The 24,258-nt window shown below is 46.5% G+C and overlaps 1 protein-coding gene across 1 annotated transcript in view; it reads left to right on the forward strand.

Annotated features, from left to right (window-relative positions):
• The first annotated feature begins 14,872 nt into the window (after positions 1-14,872).
• Ccnjl (cyclin J like) overlaps positions 14,873-24,258 on the forward strand; it is a 59,265-nt gene continuing 49,879 nt past the window's right edge. Inside the window, exons 1-2 of the mRNA XM_021177708.2 lie at positions 14,873-15,085; positions 15,473-15,577. Of these exons, the coding sequence (XP_021033367.1) occupies positions 15,515-15,577 (63 nt within the window). The 5' untranslated portion in view covers positions 14,873-15,085; positions 15,473-15,514. The remainder of the gene's footprint in view (positions 15,086-15,472; positions 15,578-24,258) is intronic.

Genomic DNA, 24,258 nt, shown 5'->3' on the forward strand with positions numbered 1-24,258 from the left:
TGGGAAACTTAAAGCACATAATTGGTCTGGCATGGAACCCAGGCTCAGAGCTGTCTTTAAACCCTTCAGGAAATTTGCAAGAACAACCCCGAGAAAGAGTTAAGAAGCTGGAAGTAGGAACTGAGAGGATTGGCTTCGTGGTGTTTCTTGGGAGACAGTGTCAGAATAAGGTAGAGTAGAAGGGAGGATTTGAGTCTGGATGAACAAGGCAGGTCTGGGAGGATGAGCCACCCATGGTCACAAGGAGGGTCTTAAGGCAGTACTGAGAGCAGCAGTGGAGGGGGAGGGGCTCAGCAGGAATACAGAGAAGGTGGAGGGCGCTTTGGTCATGGTGTCTCTTCATAGCAATGGAAACATTAACGAAGACAGTGGCCAAGCCTCAGAGGCCATCTACAGAAAGAAAGACTACAGGCCACCGTGGGTTCTTACCGACTTTCCTTAAAAATCCAGAATACCAGAAACCAACTTCTGTCTTAGGGTTTCCATTGCTGTGAAGAAACACCATGACCAAGGCAACTCTTATAAGGGACAATATTTAACTGAGACTGGCTTACAGGTTCAGACATCTTGTCCGTTATCATCACTGGAGGAAGCATGGTGGCGTCCAGGCAGACATGGTGCCAGAGAAGGAGTTGAGCATTCTACATCTTGATTCTTCTGACTAAAAGAAGACTAGCATCCTCTGGCAGCTAGCAGAACGCTCTCTTCCACAACAGGTGGAGCCTGAGCATAGGAGGAGACCTTCAAAGCTCACCCACACAGTGACACACGTCCTGCGACAATGCCACACTTCCTAACAGTACCGCTCCCTATGGGCCAAGCATATTCAAACCACCACAAATGCCCGTAGCATGTGAAAAATCATGCAGTTCAAAAGAGAAGAAAAAGATGCCTCTATCCGTTCCCCTGGCAATGAGCAAAGAGACACCTTGTTGGTGACATTGTTCATATATCAGTCAGAGGCAGAGCAGATGGCAGTCTATTGTTAATCCTAGCTTGATGCCTGGCTTAGTGGCCAAAGATGTCTTATGTCTAGGCTTCATACAACTCAAATTAAATCTGATCAAATCCAGGTAGCACAGCACAGGAAGAGGAAGACAGAGACTTTCAGACTGTCATGCCACTCACAGACCTGCCCTTCAGCACATGGCACAGGTGAGCCACAAACACCCACTTGCTACCATGCCAACAACAGCACCAATGGAGGATGTCACCCAGGGCCCACCAGCCACATGGCCAGCCTGCAGTGGGAGCCACCACAATGTGTGACCATGTGGTGGTCAGATGGGAGAGAAAGAGAAGTGGAACAGCTTGAGTGTTATGAAGAGAGATGGAACTGGAGACTCAGGGGTAGAGAGGAGTGACCACCCCTGCTACCTGGGGCCATGATGAGGTCCCAGCCCCAGCTGACACCGAGAGCCATGTCTGAGTCCATGGCTACACAGCATCAAGGGTTGGTATCAAAGTCTGTGACTCACATACACCATTAGAGAACATGAAGAAGTCCCTAAGTTAGGACAGTCACTAGGGAGCACGTGGATATGTCTAGGAGATGTGTGTAACTGGCCCTGCCCCCCACTGGATATGGCACTCTGGAGATCTGGCCCTGTCTCTCATCAGTGGTGGCCCTCTGGAGGATAGGCTCTGAGCCTCACCTGGACAGCCCAGTGGAGCTGAACTGCCACCCCTGGTGGAGGGGTGTAAGTTGGTCAGCCCCAAAGGCATGAGTGTGAAAGAGCTGACCCCACTTCTCCCAACCCTGCACCACACACACACACACACACACACACACACACACACACACCGTCACCTCCAGCAGTTGATAAAGCTATGTCTGCATTTTACCAGCTGCAGTATTCAGAAGAGCGGGCCCTGCACCTCGCCTGGGCAGTACCACAGAGCTGACCATGGTGTCAGGGACACAGGTGAGCCAGCTCAGGTGCAAGGGCATGGGAGAGCTAGCTGGTCCTGCCACTTGTCTGCCAAGAGGCAGTGTGGCTGTGGGAGTGATGCTTCCCTCCCCACCTCCCTGTTTGCCCCTCACCACCTGCAGCAACTGGGAGAGATTGCCCTGGGGTCATGAGAGTGGGAGAGCTGGCCTTGCCCTTCAACAGCTGCAGCACTAGGAAGAGCAGTTTGAACCTTGCCTGAGCAGCACAGTAAAGCTGTTCTTGGTGGTGGGGTGAGGGTGAGCCATCCCCAAGGGATAGCTGGATCTGTGACTCATCTGCTATAAGGTGGCAGGGTGAAGGGGTGATGCTCCTAACCCCTAACCACCTACAGTAGTTGAGAGAACTAACTGGCCCTGGGGAGGTCTTGAAAGAGGGTAAGCTGCCCCCCCCCCACACACACACACACTTGGGAGAGAGTGGGCCCTGCACCTCATCTGGATAGCACCGTGGAGCTGGTCCAGCCGGTTACAGACTGCTGCACTTGGGAAAGCAGACCCTGCAGCTTGACTGGGTAGCACAGTGGAGTTGGCTCTGGAGGCATGGGTTCGGGTAAGCCAGCCAGGAGACCCTGAGAGCTGACCCTGCCTCCTGCCTATGGCGACGTTGCCTGGTCTGAGCAGTGATGGAGAGCGCCTCCTGGTGGTGCAGATAAAGGAGACCTGACAGGCTTACCAGCTCAGCTACCACCCAGGTCCAGATCCAGGGTTCTGAGTTGACCCACCCCCAAATCTATATCATCTGGGAACGGTTGGGACATGTAAAAGGGCCAGTCCTGATGCCCAAACTTGTGGGATTTCTACAACATAAGGTAACAACAGGATAACTAGGAGGAGTCCCGATGAGGATCGAATATTGATGGTGTCACAGAAGCCAGAGATCTCAAACCAGAGCAGTGACTCATTGCAAAAGAAGATGCGTGGACCGAGGGATATACTGCAAGTCACACATACTATGACGTGCTATGGCCACTAAGGTGAAATTTTTTTCTATGCTTTGTTTCTACTCTTTGTATGTGTTCTATTTTGGGGATAGGTTGCAAGGGTGATATACAAGTGGTCAGCGAGATGAGCAGGATGGGGGTGCATGATATGAAACTCACAAAGAATCAATTAAAAAATTTTTTGTTTTAAATACCTCTAAACCAGAAAGCATGTCTAAAGACTTTCCAGAAAAGATGGCACTAGCTGAGGTTTAGAAGAAAAGCAGTGCCCCATCTCCTGTGGCAGTGGGGTGTGCAAACACTCCCAGCATAGGAGACGGTATGAGCCACAGTATTCCTTTTCATAAGGAATGACAGGTGAGAAGGTAGGGACAGCAGGAGGAAGAGCAAGATGGTAGCAATGGGTTGTATGTTACTATAGAGACCCTGAGCCTTAGGCTCATATCTACTCTTAAGAGCTCTCAGGGACAGTTAAAGCCTGTGGCAAGGAGCAGTCAAAGCAAAGAAGCCACCGAGGAGACCATTGTAACTGACTCTGTCAGTGAGCCTCAACACCACAGGGTTCCAGCTCTCAACAGCATCACAGAATGCCGAAGCAGAGACGAAGCCTAGAGGTCAAGCCAACTCCATTCCCAATGACAGATGGGAAAGCTGCATCCAAGCTCCCATCCTCAGATGGGAGGCCACACAGCAAGTGAGGGCAGAGGCGAGCCTGGCAGCTATGTTCCCACGAGCGAGCATGCATGCCAGTGTGCTTCAGAACCATATAATCTCACAAAAGGAAGTCGGAGGTCTGGCTGCCTGCGCACTGAGGTCAGAGCAACCCAACGTAAAGTCTGAAGACAGCCGAAAAAAGACAGGCAATGAATCCAGTAAGACCAGGCTTCCTGTTTTAACTTATAACCTTGTTTTCCTTAGCAAGATTCTAGTATGTCAAAGATGGATAAAAGACAGTTTCTAGGGGCTAGAGAGAGGGCTCAGTGTTCAATAAAAGTAATAAAAGTATTTATTACTCTTGCAGAGGACCCAGTTTCAATTCCCAGTATTCACATGGTATTATACAACCATCCAAGTAACTTCTGTTCTAGGGAACTCAGCACCCTCTTCTGGCCTCTGAAGGCATTGAGCATGCATATGGCATACATACATACATGCAGACAAAACACTCACAAATAGAATAAAATGAATAAATATAATTTTTAAAAAATTTTTAGGAAAGTTTCTAAAATATAAATGACAGATACTCATACATTTTAAATGTTTAGTTTTGTTTTTATTTATGTTCATGTATGTGTGTGCGTATGCTTCTGCTTCTATTTGTGAATGCAAGTGCGGGTTCCCACAGAGACCAGGAGAAGATGGTAGATCCCCTGGAGTTGGAGTTACAGACAGTTATGAGCTGTTCAAAATGATTTCTGGGAACAAAACTCCATTCTTCTGCAAGAGCGGTATGCATTTTTAATAGCTGAGCCATCCTTCCAGCCCCAGATACTCATAGTTTTAAAATTCTAGTTTTTCTGGAAAGCAAAGAAGTCTGAATAAAAACTGTGTATTTAATTTCACAATCAATTTAAGGGCAAGTTGAAATACACATATTTTATATTTATATATTTGTATATATTTCACATATTTGTGCATTTCATATATTCACATACACTTATAAATACGTCATATAGAAAATATATTTATGTGTATATTTTTTGCCTTCATGTTTGTCTTTGCACCTCATGCATGCAGTGCCCTTGAAGACCAGAACAGAGTGTCAGATTCTTGGAACTGGAGTGACAGATGGTTATGATGGACAGGTGCTGGATGCCAAGCCTGGGTTCTCTGGAAGAACAGGCAGTGCTGTTCACTGGTAAGCCATCTCTCACCTGAAGACACTATGTTTGGATTATTATTTCAGTGTTTATCCTACACAGGGAAAAGCCAGGATCTACATTAGAGTTATTGATAGATCTGAGTTTAAAAAAAAATCTGGTTAAATACACTACAGGGTTGGGGGTGTAACTTAGTGGTATCAGACTTGTCTAGCCTGAGTGAGGTTGTAGGCTCAGTCTCCACTACCATGAGAGAGAGAGAGAGAGAGAGAGAGAGAGAGAGAGAGAGAGAGAGAAAGAGAGAGAGACTTTTTATGTTAAACTATTATAAAGCCATTAAAATGTTTTTGGGAAGCCAAAAACATTGCTTTGTTAGCTCATCAGAGATAATGGTGTCTCATGACCCGAGTTTAATCCCTGGGACCCACACAATGGAAGCAAAGACACAAAGCCCAAAATTGTTCCTTGACCCCTACACACGAATGCTCATGTATGGAATACTCATGAGTAAAACATGCTTACACACACACACACTAAATAAATAAATAAATAAATGTTTAACCGAAAAATTTAAACATTTTGAAAGATTTTTTTTAAAGTGACTTATAAAAATCCACAGGAGGTAATTTGGGACTTAAAAATAGCAAGGCATTAAACTATGTATACATCTGATGAGACTTTAATAATTCCATGTCAATTTGGCTCAAACTTACCTGGTTATTGTCTACGTGATCTGTATTACAATCACTCGTACTTAATATAGCCCTGTAAGGTGACCACTGTTAGAAAGACCATTTGCAAATGCGGAATCTGGAGTTAGCAGACTTCTTGGCAATCATCAGTGGGACTGAATGGAAGCCAAAAGTGAATCTGAGGGACTCTTTCTCAGAGCCTTTACTGTCCCCTCTGGGCTGGTGGGACGTGGGCATGGCAGTCCATGCCCAGTGGAAAACGCACAACAAAAGGCCATCCATCTAAATGTCGAGGTAGGTGAGGCATGGCAGTCCATGCCCGGTGCAAAACGCACAACGAAAGGCCATCCATCTAAATGAGGTAGGTGAGGTAAACTACCCCTTTCAAGTGCTCAGAAAGAAAACTCCCTTCTTTCCCTCATGCCTCACATCTAGCCCATCTGACAATCCTAGCAGCCCGGGTTTTCAATCCCACCCAGCTTGATCCCTTCTGACACCGTTCATTTCTTCCACCAAGTCAACTTTCCTTTGGAGGTATGGCCTTGTGTACCCAGGCTGGCCTGGGACTCCTCACCTGCCTCCCGAATGTTGGAATTATAGCCACAACACCCAGCTATATTTTTAAGAACTAGATTTACTGATCCCTCCTTCCACGGTGGCCGCAGCCTCCTCTGCTGAGCAGGCCACTCCTCCCATCTTCAGCTCCTTTCTCTCCTGTCCGCACACCTGGAAGCTTTGGCTTCCTGGTGGCCCAAGGGAAATAGCGTCCTGCCGCTGGCTGTTTCCCCAGCTTGAAGGAGTCTTGTCTGGTCACTTTTTAATGTCCAGTCTCAGCCTTCTTCCTGTCCATTGTCTGTCTGTCAAAGGAGGGAGGCCTGGAAGGCTCCCCTGGGATCTTTGAAGTTAATGGCTCCTTTTATTTCCTCCTGCTGCAGTCATGAAGTTCTCAACTGACTACTTGCTTCCCTACTCCCCACAGAATCCTAATGGGGCTGGCAGGCTCCTATCACACACCTTGTTCAGAGCTCCCAGCCTGGGGCTGGGGCCGGGGCCGGGGCCGGGGCCGGGGCTGGGGCTGTGTGTGGCCTATGTGGAGTTAGAAAGAAAAACTATATTTTAGAATCAGGGGATATAGATATCACTCAGGTACCACAGGGATTTTATACAGAACTTGCCTCAGATAATGAAAAGCGGTGCTCTGAGAATTTTATTTTAACAATAAAATCGCATTAGTCAATTGCTACAGTCATTTTCAATATATTTGCTAATAAGCGGGAGAGAATGTATCGTCTGTGGAGTGACTTGTTATTTAACACTAGACTATGGTAGGTGCTCTCCAGTCTCCTTTCACGGCTGTATTGATCCTATAAGGAAGGTTTGTTCCTTTTGCTAATATGATCAAGAAGGTTCACAGAGCAGAAGAGCTTAGCCAAGGCGACATAACCTTCCCAGTCTCACTTGGGAAATGGGGACAATAGTTTTTTACAACATGGTTCCTTTAGCTGTCTGTCCCCATTGGTCTGCTATCTGTGTGACCACAGTTGACTAACTCAGAAACCCTGCACTGGTACCTTCTTTATGGCTCATACGTGTTGTGTGCTGGTGATGTGAATGTGAAAGAGATACATGCCTTCCTTGCCTTCAAGGGTCCTGAGCATTGTGAGCAGATATGGATGGAGAACTAGAGAAGAGGAGAGGGGATGAACCACTGTTTAAAAACTAGGAACAGCTTGGGATGTGTCATGGGCCTGGCATATGCTAAGTGCTCCACAAACAGTATACCTTTCTCATATTTATTCACACACACACACACACACACACACAAAGAATTACCATAGTAGGACTAGATAGATAGCTGAGCAGTTAAGAACATAGACTGCTCTTCCAGAGAACCCGGGTTCAATTCCCAGCACCCACATGGCAGCTCACAACTGTCTATAACTCCAGTTCATGTATGCAGGCAAAACACCAATGTGCATAAAATTAAAAAAATTAAAAATTCACCTCTTCTTCCATCTCCCCTTTCCTATGGCCAGGTGCTCATCTACATTAATAGATAAACACCGTGGTTCATCCTGTGAATTAGAAGAAGGAGAAGGAGGAAGAGGAGGAGGAGGAGGGGAAGGAGGAGGGGGAGGAGGAGCAGGAGGAGGAGGAGGGAAGGAAAGAAAAGGAAGAAAGGAAGGAAGGAAGGAAGAGGAAAGAAGAATTACCATAGCAATTAAATAATACTTTTTAAACCAGCAAATAGGAACATATTGCTCAAATGATTTCCCTACTGGGATAACGGGAAGTTCGGTTAGCAGCACTTCAGCATGGCATATCTTTAGAAGGAAGTATAAGTGGATTTCCTCCAGGGATAAAATTCACGGGACACAGGATGAGAACCTGAGTACATAATTTGTAGGAAGCTGTGCAAAGTGAAAACTCTGGGCCTTTGCTCAAATAGCAGGAAATGGCACCATCAAAGTTACAAAAATCTGGGCTTTCCTTTTCCTTTCCATCAAGCTCCCTCAACTTGACACGATGCTTTTAGCAATTCTTTTTTAAAATGTTATTCACCCTATGCGTATGAGTATTTTATCTGCCTGTATGTCTGTAAACCATATGCATGCCTGGTGCCCTCAGAGGACAGAAGAGGGTGCTGGATCCTGGTACTGGAGTTAAAGGGAGTACTGGACTCAAAGACAGTTGTAAGCCACCATGTGGGTGCTGGGAATTAATCCCAGGTCCTCTGGAGGAGTAGCCACTCCTTTTAATGGATGAGCCATCTATCTCTCCTGCCCAATCTTGATGGCTTAAAAATATATGCTTATAAAGAAAAGTTCAACCTACCAATGTGTGTTGATCATTCATTTTTATATCGTAAAGTTCCCATCGTAAATGCAAATATAGGTCTCGAGATCTCAGTGGGTAAAGACATTTGCTGCTAAGCCTAACGACTTGACTTCTATCTCTAGAACCCACAAGGTGGAAGGAGAGAAAGAACTCATGCCTGCAGTCTCATAAAGTAGGTCAATACAAAATAATGTAACCGCAAACATAACTTTAACTTACACCCAGAACCACTGAACTGCTCAAACTCCTGTTTTGTAGTGGTTCAGACATGGATATTTAATTCTTACACAGTGGTGGAAATACTACATACAATGATTGTGCTTTTATTTGACATCTTAATACATGAACTTCCAATCAGCACTCCCTGCCTTTGGCTCACTGATGAGTTAAGCAGAGATGAAAGAAGAGGGAGTATGGGTGGCCTCACTGCTTCCTTTCCCCATAAGAAAGCATATAACAGGGTTTCTTAAAATGCTATTCCCTCTGGGGACAAACAATGTTCCCAAACAATGTGCTGAAGTGACTTTATCTTGGGAACACAGTCATTATATACTTCATTGGTTAAAGTGAGGCTGTCCTGGGGACTAGGAAGGTGAAGAGACCAGGAAACCCAGAGACCAGGAATTCCTCAGAGAAAGCTTACAGAAATCTCTGAGATTGATTGAGAGACCCTGCCTCAGTGAATAAGGAAGGGTGATCAAGGATGATTTTCCTAAGTCTCAGGCTTCAGTGTACCGGTGTACCCCTCACACGAGTCCCCACGTGCTCAACTATGTCCACATACACACATTCAAATGAAAAAAGAAAACAACACCATACAAGAGTAGGGTGGGCCCATAGTGCAATATAAGTGGTGTATGACATCAGGATGTCCAGGTGAGGACAGGAAGAAGACCATAACCATGAAGCATCGTTTGGTGTCATGTGACTACGGACCAAGGCCACCCATCGAAAAAATGGTAAAGGCAAAAGAGGTTCTTTAGTGTCTTCAGAGGCAGTGTGACCCTGCTGACAATGAACTTCAGGCTTCTGCCTTCCAGGATAGAGAGATCACATTCTGTGACGTTAAGTCACCCAGTAAGGTGCTCGGTCACAGGGGCCCCAAACTCACAGCACCATCTATCTGTGTTCAAAGCAAGTTCTGTTTCAAATGGAATGCATGTCTGTAGCCTCCCCTCCCCCGGCCTTAATGGTTCCACTGTTTACACCTGGATGGAGCTTCCCGCTCAATCGATCTGCCACGCCCCCTGCTAAAACCTGCCGCTTTGCTGGTCCGAAGCCATCACGTGATCACCCTGCTACTGGACCCCAAGATTATTTGGCGGGAATTGGGCCCCTCCCCCTTCCTTCATAACGGAGTGCCGGATTAGTAAAAATTAAACCTTGAACAGAGACCTTTGTCTTGGTTCCTTCCTTATCTCGCGCAGCCCAGCCCCTCTTCTCTTCCAGGTTTCCAAAATGCCTTTCCAGGCTAGAACCCANGTTATGATCTACTGGCCAGACACAACACATGTCCATTGCAGGTTGCCATTGAGCCCCACCTAATGCCTACTTGTAGATTTAGCCCATCTGCCTTTAACTCCCCTGGAATCTCAGGCATCACAGATTTGCAGGAATTCCATGCTCCCAAGACATAAAGGATGTAATATCCCAGTGGGCTACAAGAACAGAAGAACACTTGTTGCACATATCTGCTGGCTTCATGCACACATTTAACTATTCTGGAAAATATCATTACAGGACACAGGATCAAAGATGAACTCTCAGAGTGTCAACAGACTAAGGATATAGTTCAGTGGCAGAGTGTGTGCCTAGCATGGGTCAGGTCCTGGATTTGATCCCCAGAATTGTCAAATAAAAGCTCAAATGCATTCTGTAAATGATAATAATTTATGTAATGCATACATATATATACATATATATGTATATATGTATATATAGTGTGTGTGTATGTGTGTGTTGTGAAACAACTACACAGGTCAGACATCTATGTGTCATGAAGGAAGTGCACTTTCATTTTGTAGCTTGTTGGTTTTATTTTATTTTTTTAACTTAAAAGGGTAATAAGGGACCAGCTTTGCAAATGTCCTAGACTCTCTGTTTTGAAACAAAACGCTACCTTTTTATTCTTCCTGTTTGATTGTTGAGCTTAACTTGCAGAATTCTTATCTAGGCCACGCTCTTAGAGGACTTGGCCAATACTCTTTCCATTCTTCAGAACACATGGCTGAAAACAGTTTGAAAGGGTTACGTAGTTTTGGTCAAAAACCAAAGTGTAATAAGGCAAGTGTCTTCCTTCTGTCCCTGTTAATGCAGCCAGCTCTCACACTCTGGGTTCTAAATAATGTAGTTGTGAACTACTAAGACCAGAAGAAACACTACTTAAAGTGTTGGCTTCATCTTCCCTTAAGAAGTTATACTGAAGGAATACCTACAGGCCCAGGATCTTCTCCACAGTGTGACTGTGGCTACAAAAAGCTACACAATGTCTAGGTGTTCTGCAAAACAAAATACCCATCATGATGGATCTAACTGTCAGACACCAGAGTTCCATGCAGCTCTGTGGACATGACCATGAAAGAACAAGAACAGAAGGATGTTCGTAGCATGCTCCATTAAAGGAACAATGTCTATGTTGGTAAATACAGGTCACTCTGTGCGCACTTGTGTGCATGTGCACATGTGTGCATGTGTGTGTTTGTGTGTGTGTGTTTGCAGACTAGAAAAGGTCAAATAAGGTCTGCTTATATGCTTCTTGTTGGGCCTATATTTTCTATCTAGCTCAAGGTGTTCTCAAACTCTCAGTAGCCCTCTTGCCCCAGTCTACTGAGTAATGAGGTAACAGGGATAGCCCTTCCCTGTCTCACCAGTCACTTTTGAAGGGGAAGAAAGAACCAGGCTCTAGCCCAGGCTGGCCTTGAACTCACTACATAGCCAAACTTCTGAGTCTCCTGTCTCTACGTCCTGAGTGCTGGGGTGACAGGTGTGTGCCTCCACACCTGGTTTATGTGATTAAACACGGCGTTTTGTGCAAGTGAGACAAGTGCTCTAACTCAGCTTTGTCTTCGTCAGCCACTTCAGATTTCTTTATTTTTATGTATGTGCCTCTGTGTGTGTGTGTGTGTGTGTGTGTGTGAGTGTGTGCGTGCAAGTGCCCAAGGAGGACAGAAGAGCTGGGGTTACCGAAAGTTGTGAGCTGCCTCACAAGAATTCTGAGAATTGAAGGCCAGTTGCTAGTTGCCTGCAAATTCGGCAAGTACTCTTAACCACAAGCCATCTCTCTGGTGTCCCATTCCCATAAGTCACTTTTGAAGGAAACAAGCTAATGGCCATCCTTAGTAACAGAATGGGACCAGGAAGAGCTTGTATCACATGAAAGGGGGTGACAGGAGGAGGTCGAGGGAAAGTTTATTGCGGAGTTAACAGTCAATAGTAACAAGGTGGAAACACTAGACTCGCTGTTAACAGTCAATAGTAGCAGGGTGGAAACACTAGACTGGCTGTCTCTAAGTGAAATTGGAATGGGCAGAGTTTTCTTTTCTTCTCACTTTATACGTTGGTTAAATCTGAAGGTAGCTAGAATGTTTTTGCCTCAAACCTCTGTTTCCTTAACTGTCAGCGCTTGGGGCAGAGGGTGGAAGAGCAGTCATTGGTCCTAATAAGCACTTAGTAAGAATTTACTTTTTTGAATGATCAAAACCTCTTCGCAGGACTGGGAGAAGTAAGCCTCGCTACACTCTCTCCCAGCTGCCAGCACAGGAAATCGCCGCTGCTGAGGGCACCTGCGGGCAGCCACCAGCCTCTAAAAGCATCAGTTTATTGGTGCAATGTGTTTTTATTCTTCAGAGATAGCAGGAAAATGAGGGAGCCCCGAGGATACACAAAAGAGGGCTGGGTGAGTGTGTTTAGACTCCTCTTAAAACAGCTCCTAGAGAAAAGCCCAAAGTGTGTGTTTCTCCTTCTGTTATCGGCTTCCTTAATAAACTCATAGCTGATGTTTAGGGAAGGGGAGACAGTAAACTAGTGAAGGATCAAGGCATTTCCTTTTTCCATGTAGCCAGAATAGGGAGATTATTGCAAAAGAAATAATGGTTTTTTTCCCTTTAAATTAGCAAAACACAAACAATACTGTAAGGCGTTCATTGCTCAAGACGGGCCTCCCCAGCAAATGTAGCACTTGGGTACTGAAAATAACATTCACCCCCCCTTTTTTTCTAGTTATAAAAGCAATATATGTTTCTTGTAGGAGATTTAGAAAACACGGGTCTACTGGAAGGGGGTAAATTAAAGATTTCCAGGACTGAAGATGAAACTGGGAGGCAAAGAATGCTTGCCTGGGATGTGCCAGTCCCTAGGTTCAATAGCTGGCACCAACTCCTTCCCCTCCCTCCCTCCCTCCCTCCCTCCCTCCCTCCCTCCCTCTCCCTTCCTTTTCCTTGCCCCCCCCCATAATTATCACTCTGATTATAGTCAATGCTTTTATGGATATTTTTCAATTTCTTTTGTGTGTGAATAAAGATGCTTGGAAGGAGTAAAACCCTCTTCTCATCTCCTGCTTACTTACAATATTGTGACTGCTACCCTACCCCCAACTCATTACATATTCATTCCTCTCAAAAACATCATAAGAAGATCATCCTTATCCAATTCCACTGCCCACGTGGTGTATGTGTGTGTGTGTGTGTGTGTGTGTGTGTGTGTAGGGGGGGCGGGGTTCCGAGTTTTCTTTTTTGAGATGAGGTCTCATTGTGCAAGCCTTGGCTGGCCTAGAACTCACTATGGATATCAACCTGACCTCAAACTCTCGGAGGTGGAGTAGTTGGATGCAGTTGATACTTTGAAACTTGTTTTTTTTTTTTTTTTTTTTTTTTTTGTTTTGTGAGACTTTTTTTTTTTTTTTTTTTTTCAGAAAGATGGCATTTGCATTCCCAAGAACGTAGTATATTTACCCACCTTAGGAGTCCTGTGCTAAAAATAAATCCTTGGCAGTAGGGGAGGGATGATGACTGAGAATAAACTATGAGGACACATAGGTGCGAAATGCCACAAAGGAGCCCATTACCTTGTATGCTAACCGAAAACATTAACAAACACTAAAAACATCCTTGATAAAGATCTGCTCCAGCTTTTAAAATTGTAGTTTGTATCTGTTTGTTATCTGTTTGTATCTGTGTATCTATTTGTGTATCTGTTTGTTAGTGAATAGGGCATGAGATTTTTTCTTTGATGGCCTGCCTGTCCATGCTTTGCACCTGATTCTTCATGAAGGTCTTAGGTCACATTGATCTAAAGATATGTATACATGATTGCATATATATCACATTTGTTTAATCCCAGGTATTTTTTATTTTATTTTATAGGGCTCATAAATGCTAAAACTACTTTTCAGTACAAGTTCATCAAAGCTAAAAAAAAAAAAAAGAAAAGAAAAACTCACATAGCCTAGACAGGGTTCAAACTTCTGTGTAACTCAGGCTGCCCTTGAACTCCTAATCCTTAAGCTACAGACAGCCTTCTGAGTGCTAATGTCGCAGGCATGAAGAACTATAGTAGCCTTTCAAAACTAAGTTGTATTTTTAACCCGTAAAATTTTGCTTGCGGCTTGGTGATGGGGGTACACACCTTTAGTCCCAGCTCACAGGACTCTAGTCCTACAAGACCTCCCTCAGATCTCCAAGTTCGAGGCCAGCCTGCTCTACAGAGCAAGTCCCAGGACAGCTGGGGCTACACAGAAAAACCATGTCTCAAACCACAACAAATATCTATCTTGTAGAAAACTAGGCAGAAACTAAAGTCTTTTTCGTGTAATTATTTATTGACTGGTGACTTTCTAACGGGCCTAGTGGTAATCCTCTTTCGTGTCCTTTCTCATTTAATCATAATGTATCCCCAGCAGATTATTGTAGTTTGTATCCCTATATTACCTAAAGCCAAGCTCTAAGTGGTTGAGACACTGGGTGAGCAAAAACACCAAGGTAGTTGGTGAATTTGATTCCAAGTTAGTGGGATCACCAATGGGCTCACAAAAATCAGCACAGCAGGATGTTATTCCATTATACTCCAGAAAATGCTTTTCTGAAATCAAGTGAATTAAAAGGGCTTTCTATCCCGCAACCTGCCATAAGGACTGTTTCCCTGCAATGCTCGGCATGGATGCACGCTTAAGAGTACAATAAAATACTCACTGAGCCCCCTTTATAAAGAGGAACTCGTGCGTATCCAAGGGTGTCTTCTCAGGGGCTCCTGTGGGAATTGTTTGAAAATCTACCTCCCCATCGCAGGGCAGGCTGAAAAAGAAAGAAAGACAGGTGGAAGCGTCTGCAGGTTGGCAGGAGCAGCGCATGCGGAAGTCAGAACTTTCTGGGGGCGTCCTGGCCGCTGAATCCACGCGCGGCACACGCAGGTGGCGCCGCGTCCCCCGCGCTCCAGGATCAAGGGGGCAGGGTCACTGGGGATCGCCCCCAGAGTCCCAGGGAAGGTGAAGCCTAGCTTTCTGCCGGGGCGAGGGAGGAGGGTGGGCAGGAAGCGCAGCTCAGCGCCGAGGAAAGAAAGACTGCCATTCCCAGCCCCCCGCCCCGCGGGGCGCGGGGTGCTGGCGGCGCATGCGCGAGGCCCGGCCCCCAATTCCCCGAGCGAGGGAGGGAGGCCCCCGGCGGCCCGAACTGCCAGCCGCGGCGGGACCGAGCGCACGCAGGGGCGCGCCGGTGGCCGGGCGGGACGGGCTGCAGAGGCGGCGGTCGCGAGCACGCGAGGCCAGGGACCGGGCGGCCATCGGAGGGCACTACGTACCCGGTGCGGGAAGGGACCCGCCACCCGCGGCCCCCCACGCCGGGACAGCGATGCGTGAGTCTGGCCCCGGCTCGAGGGCAGGATGTGCGAGCAGGACAAAGGCTAGGCGGCGGGGGAGGAGTTGGGGACTCAGAGCCAGTGACCCAGCCAGCCCCGGGAGAGCTACTGCAGCCGACAACTTTGCAACTTTTGCTGAGGGGCACATTGGATATTCTGCAAGTTGTTGCACACAGTTCCAGATAGCCCCAGGTTGGGCGGGCAGAGGGAGGGGAGCGGGGACACTGCTGGCTCTTCAGGACAGCGGGCGACAGCCAGCTCCACGGTGCAGGGCAGGAGGGGGCGCCCGTCCCAGACTGGGACAGGGACCGAGGAGGATCAGGGTCACTGAGGGCAGGGTGAAGGAAGAGTCTCCGATCGCTGAAGCTCCTGGTGTCCTCGCAGGGTGCGCCCCGAGATCCCGGTAGCTTCATATCTGCGGCGGTGATGGATGAGCCGTGGTGGGAAGGGCGCGTCGCCTCGGACGTACACTGCACTCTGCGCGAGAAGGTCAGTTCCTCCCCGCCCTTGTCACTCGCAAGGACTGGGTATTTAAAGTCACTTTCGGTCTCCTGTAGGTGTCTTCAGGATGCCCCGCGTGGGAACTCAGCACTCTTGGTGCCCTTTTATTTGTGCGCCTGCTCTTTTACCTTCATGGGGAGTGTGGTCTTCTTCCAGGGAAAGGACCTGGAGATCCAAGAACTTGAAGTCGGTTTTTCACGAGTGCAGAACACCAGCCAACTAAATGAAGAATAGTTCGTATCCCATTGGATTTCCTCCCGAGGTTACTTTACATGGTACAAGAATGGATTTAAAAAAAAAATACTGTGTATCCATTTCAGTGTGTAATTCAAAGACACATAATATCACCTACTATACATAATGCTGATTTTCCCTATCATTGTAATGATGATGTAGCAATTGCTTTTAAAATAAAATTACTAGACTAGTGCATAGCTCAGTGGTAGAGCAGATGCCTAAATAAATCTATGCAAACGTAGTAAAGTTACAGTTCGGTGTAAAGAAATATTAGGTAGATGGTGGGGATTCATTGTTAAGGCAGGAACTGAATGAAATTTAAAAGTCGGGCCTGGGGGCAGTCCTAGCACTGTGAAGACAGCAGAAGGATCTCCACAAGTTCAAGGTCAACTGAAGCATCAGGAGGAGCTCCAGGAAGCACAGGGCTACACAGTGGGACACTTTGTCTCAAAATGAGAGAAAGAAAAGACACACTAACCTTAACTGAAAGAGGTTGCAGACTAGAAAGCTAAGGGAGAAAACACAAACTCCCCTGCCAGTTGGCCTCCTGTGGTAGAAGGTGGGCTGGCTGAAACTTGATCCCCTCTCAGTTCACCTCCCCTTGCTGAGGCTGCTGTTGGCCACTGGGAAACTGGGAAAACCCAGAGGACTGCAGGCTTTGCCTCTTTCTTCCCGTACCTGGGCTGGGAAGGATTGTTTGGAGACTTGGTGTGAATGGAAGCAGAGCTACTGTAACGAAGTACTAGAGGCTGGTGGGCATCCTGCAGTGAAATCAGACGTTGGAAGGATACAGAGGATCCTTTTGCTTTTGAGACAGGGTCTTGTTATGGAGCCCAGGCTAGCTGTATAGGTACTGTATAGTCCAAGCGGTCTTTAAATTCATGGTTCAATTGCCTCAGCTTTCTGAATGCTCTTAACTTACTGCCTCTGTGTCATCTCCTGTCTGAGGGTCTGTGTCTGTTTCCTCGTAGGAGCCCACCCTAACCCAGTAGGGTGTAACTTTACTTTAACTGGTACATCTGAAAGGATATGACTTTCAAGTAAGGTCACATTCTCAGGTTCTAGACCGACATGAATTTAGGGGAGAGGTAGTCTCGACTGGTTTGTCAGGCCAGTGTAGGACAGAAGTTGTCTTATTGGGGCCTGTAGATCCCTGCAGAATTGGGCTCCCACTTTCAGCAATACATACTCAGTGTCTGTTATAGAGTCTCCAGATTCTCTGGTGAGGTGAGAGAGGGGGACTTGCCTCATTAGGAGTGAATCTCTTCTAGTCACACAAATGCTTTATTTTATTTATTTTTTTCTCTTTTCCTCTACCTGCTGACATGTCTCTGGCATTGCTTTCCCGTGTTCCTTTGCTCTGTCCAGAACAGAATGTTCCAGTCTGGGGATCTGGAGACAAAATTGGGTCCTGGTAGTTCTTTGCAAAAGCAGGGCATGGGAGTTTAACTAAGCTCTCAGAGGCCGGAGGGTCAGAAGTGCCAGGCCAGAAGGCAGAGACAGAGGAGGTACAGTGGTACATGAAACAGTGTATTCTTAGCCCTTTCTAGAAGTATTGGCTGAATGCAGGTAATGAGGGCCACTGGAGAGCATGCTTCCCTGATTTAAGGTAGCTAAGTGGTTGCCATTTCTGCATGTACCTTAGGGCACTAAGGGAAGCAAAGGCTTTGTGGAAACAATGTAACTCCAGAGTTACTTCGCTGAGACACTCCAGGCTTGAAGCTGACCTTAGGGTCAAATCTCGTGTCCTTTTAGTTACAATGTCGCACTTCCTTCAAATACTATCCGCTGTATTCTTGCTGCATTTTTCTCCCTCTTCAAAGATGTTTAAGAATGTTTAGCTTGGTGGAGTTTTGAGTGAGCCTACATGATAAAGGGACTGGTACCCCGTTGATCTCCTGTTTTTGAGGAACAAGGGCTGGCCTTTTGTCTTTCCCAGACAGGATAATTTTTTTTAATTAAACATCAACTCTAATAATGTGTTCCCAGTACTGCAGGACAACTTTACAAGTGCCTGGCACATGCTGGACATTCCCCCTTTGTTCAGTGTTGCAGACGAACACAAAGCGTGTTTGCATACAGACTGTGCAGTTGTTTTTGTGGAACCACTAGCAGCCATCCTCTCCTGGTGGCTGCAGAGGGTACAGCTGCCATCTCGGGAATAGTAGGAGCCGCACTTTGTTGGATGAGAGAGTCTAGTGTAGCACCATACTGACAATGTGGAAGAGCTAATACCATATAATCAAGTCTAGGTGCTGAATGCAAGCTAGCAACGGTGGTATCTCTTGAGCTGCCTAATTTACCTGCTCTCGGCCCAGATGCTGTGGCTTGTTCTTCCCCTATGACCAGAATTCCACTGTGTCAATTTCTTGCTTCAAGACCTTTTTGCTTTAAATAAGATTCCCAGGGGACTGGAGAAATGGTTCAGTGATTAAGAGCACTGGCAGCTCCTGCAGAAGGTTCAATTCCCAGCACCCACATGGCTGCTCACAGCAATCTGTAACTTCTGTCCTAGGGTATCCAGCTCCCACTCTTCTTGTTTCTGTAGGCACTGGGTGCATACAGTACATAGCTATACTTGTAGGTAAAACACCTATACACATGTTCAAATAAAATTGCCAGTCCACACTATTACCTGGAGACCCTGAGGTAGCCTCCTTGGTCTACTCTCTTATCTTGTCCCCTCTCCCTCCCTTGGAACCACAGACTTCCTTTCTGTCCCTTGGACTTATCAATCGTCTTCGTGCCTCGGGCCCTTAGTACTGGCTGTTCTTTCGCAGTCTGTGTTTCTCAGTCTGTCTCATAGTAACCTCTCAGTAATTTATTATTCCCCCACGGGATTATTAGATCACCCAGTTTTAGTCTCTTTATAGCATTTACTAGTATCTGAAATTGTCTGCTGGTAGTTTGCAATCTTTCCCCTGATTCTAAAAATATGCGCTGCACAAGAGTCTGCCTACGTGCATCTCAGGCTGTTCTGGGGCCTCCAGACCTAGAATGGAGGCTTCTCTGTATGTTCAAATGATAAAAAATGAATCAGTCAATATTTTCTCCTATAAACTGGGGAGAAATTGTTTTTAGGAATATAAGGATCAGGGGGAGACAATCTAAGAATATGAGCTATATAAAAGGTATGCGGCTGGTGTCCTGTCTTCTCCCTTAGGATTGTTGGGTGGGAGGCCAGTGGACCTCTTCATATAATGTGTGTTCAGCTAAGGTTTGGGTTTGTTTCTTAGGGGTTCCTAAGTGTGACAGTGATTCCTATAAGAAAGGTATCTTAGGGGCCTGGGGAGGTGGCTCAGTAGATAAAGTGCTTGCTATGAAAGTGTGAAGACCAGAGTTCAAATCCCCAGTATGAACACAGAAACTAGGAAGGCAGGGTAGCTCCTGGTAATTCAATCACTTGAGAGGCAGAGAGAAACTGTCTTAAGGGCAATTAGAGTTCCAGGTTCAACAAGAGACCTTGCCTCAATAATTACAGCATGAATGGAGAAAACATTCCGTGTTAACTTTCAGGCATCTACACACATGTGCACACTCACACGCATGACCACACACATGCAAACATGCATGCAAGCCACACATATTCCATTTGATTGTTTGTTTTTCTTTTAAAAAGGCATCTTAGCTCTGTGTGGTGGCACACAACCATAATTTCAACACTTGGGAAGTGGAGGCAGGAAGGTCAGGAGTTCAAGGCCAGTCTTAGCTATGCAGTAAGTTGGAGGCTAGTCTGGATTATATGAGAACTTAACTTACCCTCCCTCCCAGAAAAATAAAAGGGGGGTATTTACATCATATGAGACCAATGTGTGATGGTGGGTAAGGCTCAAAGTGAAAGGGCCAAAGCAGTTTGCTAAAAGTCTAGGGATGAGATGGCTCACCCAAAGGCCTTCCACCCAGTCTAAACAGGCATCAGGAACTAATTGGGGGCAGGGTATCTTTCTACTGAATATCTCTGGAGAAATGTCTCCCATTTCTCCCTTTCCAGGACACCCCTCTCCCACACAAAGCCCTTAAATTCCTCCCTTGGTCTTCAGTCCTGTAGCATCTCTGTAAGACCCCTTAATCCTAAAACACACTGCCCGATAGCCCTGCACCTTCCGACCTGTGTGCTGCAGGTTGATCATTAGCTGTAGCTCCTACAGGAGAATTGGGTTCACCCATGCACTGAACATGAGAGAGAATCATATCATGGCTACCTTCGAGGCATGGAGGATGGTGGTAGCAATATTTTTTATGGCCTATACCCTCTTGAGTATCTGATTAAAACCTAGAGACATTTTGTTTGTTTCCCCAGAAAATGCATCCTCCTAAATTAAAAGTTAATACAGTCCTTGGTCTTCTACCTAATAGGTTTGCCTAAGCTTGGGATGCACGTAGTCGTAGAGCACAGCACCTACCTAGAGGTTTGCCTTCCTCATCCTGCAAGCTTTGACCTCCCTACTATGTGTCCCAACCCTACTAATCTTGCACTTACTATTTTGTGATCTTTTTTTAACCCGTGCAGTAGCTTCTTTCTCCAACTAGGCTGTGAGCAGCTTGTGGGCATTGTGACATAACATTCCCAGGCCAGTATCTGGTACAGTGAGAACTCAGGGGCCACTGCCTTACTTGATACAAACACAGCACGCTGAGGAGCTAGAGAAAGGAACCAGGTAGACTTCACTGGGACTCGCTGCATAGAGAGCTATGCAGAAGTGGTTTTGTGGAACCCTTTAGCTGGTCTTTGGCATGGGATAAATGGGCTCCTGGTTCAGCTGATGCAAACCACAGTGCTGGCTGCAAGGTCAGAGCCAGGACTGGGGGGACAGCACTTTCTTAGCTCCCTCAACGCCTGGGTACTCTCCTCTCAGATAATGCTGGGAGGGGTCATAAGAAAATAATTAGCCACAGAAGCAGGTGTCCTGTCCTAAGTACACTGTAAGTAGCTTGAGAAAATGACTACATATTGAGCTCAGATAATAGGAATAATTTCTTCCAGACCTCAGTGGTGGGGGATCTATTTGCCTTCCTCATTTTATCCCCAAATAAGCAGCAAATACAGACAAAGCTTGCTCTTATCGTCTTTGGATTTATGTTAGGTTTAGAGCCCTTACTCTCCAGTTGGGAGGTGGGGTTATGAATGAATGCAAGCAATGGGAGTGTTTGAGGACCCTTCTTTATGCCTATGATTTAATGCTGGCTTGGCAGGAAGACCTGACTTTGTCGGTTTTCGGTATAGATTCGCCCTCCCAAAGCCAAACGACCATTTCCCACTTGACATGACATAGTAGATTTAGTTTTCTGGGCTCTAAGAAGCCTAACACCTAGAAGGCTTCCCACCAGACACTTCCGTTGCCTGGGATGGAGTCATAGAGTGCCTTAGATTAAGATCTTCTCCAGCACCTTGCCATCGGGCACATTTCTCCTACTTCCTGAACTACAGTGCACACTGAGAAGACCTTGCTCTCTGAGATTTACGTTTCCTGTTGCTTTGGTTCCTTTGCATTGCTGGGGATGAGACCCAGGGCCTGTGGTTGCGAGGTAAACACTCTCCCACTAAGCTGTGTCCCCAACTCTCCAAAGCCATGTCTTTTGAACCAGTGGATTAGTAAAAAACATTTTTAGTAGTTTGTGATTGCAGTTATTAGAGGTTTCGTTCTGTGGCGACACTACTGAGGCTGCTGTACTTAATAGACCTTGCTAGCATCTGTCCATCTTTATCTTGTTGATCCTCCTCTTGGTTCCAGGGATGGGATTTGCCCATTTTGCAGTGGGGACCTGTAAGGTAGAGAGTGAATAACTGTCTTAAAGTTACTTTTGGGGGAAAAATGTATTAGCAAAGAGTAGACATAAGCTGAGCCGGAAGGGGATTTAGGCTCTGTCATTCAAGACAACCGTAGTGTGTTTTGTTGTGCTGTGGTCTCAAGAAACTATGCTTTTCCTAAACTGCCCCAGAAGCTGGAAGCTGCAGATGCTGGCCTCGCTCTGGCCATTCAGAAAGGCGATTGTCAGGAGCCACCTCTTTGATTGATCCTGTGTAAGACACCTCTTGCCTTGAAGAAGCATGGCCTCTGCCACTGCCTGCCCTTTGGTAGATGGAGCAGTTGTCGTTACTTGTCAACTCTTTCTCTTAAATTCCTTTACTTTCCCTACACTAGGCCGAGCATCTGTCTCTTTAAAAAAACAGGGCGGGGGGTGGGGGGGAGGGTCCAGGTCCATGTTTAAAAAACTGACGAGGAGCCTGGCCTTCAAACCCACTATTCAAGAAGCTGAAGCAGGTTGGAAGTTCTAAGCTTGCCTAGGCTACACAACAAATTGAAGGTCAACCTAAGACAACTTACTGACATCCTGTCTCAAAAGGTAACTTTTAAAAGGACAGAGGAAAGCAGGGTGTGGCAGCTCATTTCTGCAGTCCCAGCACTCAGAAGGCGAGGTCAGGAGGACTACCTTGATTTAAGGACAGCCTGCATTACATAGACAGCTCTAGGCCATCCTGGGCAACATGGTAAAGCCTTGTCTCAAAACCAGGAAATAAATAAGTAGTAAACAATGATATAAAGGTAGAGAATACAACTCAGTGGAAGAGTGCTTACCTGGGATTGCTGAGACCCTAAGTGGAATCCCTGAGAGAACAAAATTAATTGGCCAATAAACAGAACCTTCCAGCTTGGTTACTCTCCACTCGGGTTTCACACTCCCTTTCCTCTTTTGGCTTCCAAACACACCAAGGGCCATTTTCCATATGGCTGAGACACACCCATTTCTTCAAATAAAAAGATGGCCTGGCCACTGCTGATGGTTGAGTCTGCCCAGTGTAGATCTAAGAGTGTTGGTCTTGTCAAGTGCTAGCCTATTTATAGCAGCAGGGCTATCTCATGACTGTGGTCTTTACTGTACTCTAAGCAGCTGTCCTTGGTGGCTCCTTCCTGGAAGTGAATATAACTTAAGATGATAAGACTTTTCCTGCTGTATGAACGGCAAAGCTGACTTTGCCACCCTGTGTCCAGAGTAGTCAGGCCCTGTTGTATAGCTGGCTGGACTGGAGGGAACTTTAGCATGAGGAGGAGGTGTGGGGGGCGGCAGGATGTTGGCAGGATCTTGGTCAGTAGTGAGCGGACTAGCAGAGAACACACACCTGGGAACCACTTCGAGAACTGGTTCCGTTTATTGGGGAGAACAAAGGCTATTTAAACCTTTGGGGAATGAGTGTATATCATTGGAGGGCCAGGGTGCTGGGGATGCCTCATCTGTATGAGGAATAAATTCCAGGTACTTGTGGACATGATCGTAAAAGGGGAAAGGAAGTTTAGCCTGTCTGCTAGCTACATCTTCCCCTCTGGTGAGGCAGAGGTGTGGGGCATAGGGTTAAGTGTACTGGGACTTTAAGGCCTCGGGCAGTGGTGGGGAGCAATCTGATTCCTGCCCATCTAAGGACAAGATTTCCAGGTTTGGACATGCTTTGACACACATCCCCACCTTGACCCCACTCTTCCTTCAGGCCTGCTCTTCCAGTCCCACAGCTCCCTGGCCCCAGATTTGAGCTGTTCAGGAGGAGGATACCGATGGCATGGGAGACTGCTCATGAGGCATGCAAAGCTGCTGGGGACCTAAATGGCATTTCAGATGGCATTCAGCTGTCCAGCTATGCAGTCCCGGAACCCCAGTGCAACACATTTGTATATTCATGTGTGTGTGTGTCTGTGTGTGTGTGTGTATGTGTGATCCTGGGAACTGAGGACCTCACACATGCTAACTAGCAGAGCACACAGTGCTCTACCCCTGAGCTACATTCCCAGCCTCGCCCCTCTTCCCTGCCCTTTTTTTTTTTTTAACTTTTTGTTTTGAGGCAAGATCTTACTAAGTTGCCCCAGGCTAGCCAGAATTTTGATCTTTCTGCCTCAACCTCCCAGATAACTAGAATGACAGGCCTGTACCATGAAGCCAATTCCTTGTAAATGTCTCATAAGAGGAGAGTACAAAATATGAATAAGGACACTGTGTGTGCACTTGAGACCTCAGTGCCCTTTGGGTACCAAAGTACTTGGTGTGAGCCCAGGACCCGGTGGAGACTTGGTCTCGGTGCTTCTTGTCCTGCAGAACCTCGTTTCTTTTGATTTCTGAACCACACACACTGTCTCTGAGAGAAGACAAGGATGTGTGCTTTTAATGACCCTCCAGTCTCTAAAGCATGGGATACAAAGACCAGACAGGCACTGTGGTTGCTGGGGAAGCCTGGACTCGCTAGCTAAGTGAAGGCAGTGCTGTAAGGCTGGATCTGGTCCTGAACCTTTGCCCCTCACTTGGTCTTTACCTTCTTCAGTTGTTCAGCCCCTTGGGCAAACGGGAATGTAGTTAGAGATTTTCTAGAATGTGTACACTTGGCAGAATGAGGTGACACTAACCTGTACATACACACACACACACACACACACACACACACACACACA

The sequence above is a fragment of the Mus caroli genome, chromosome 11, assembly GCF_900094665.2.
Source record: "Mus caroli chromosome 11, CAROLI_EIJ_v1.1, whole genome shotgun sequence".
Lineage (NCBI taxonomy): Eukaryota > Metazoa > Chordata > Mammalia > Rodentia > Muridae > Mus > Mus caroli.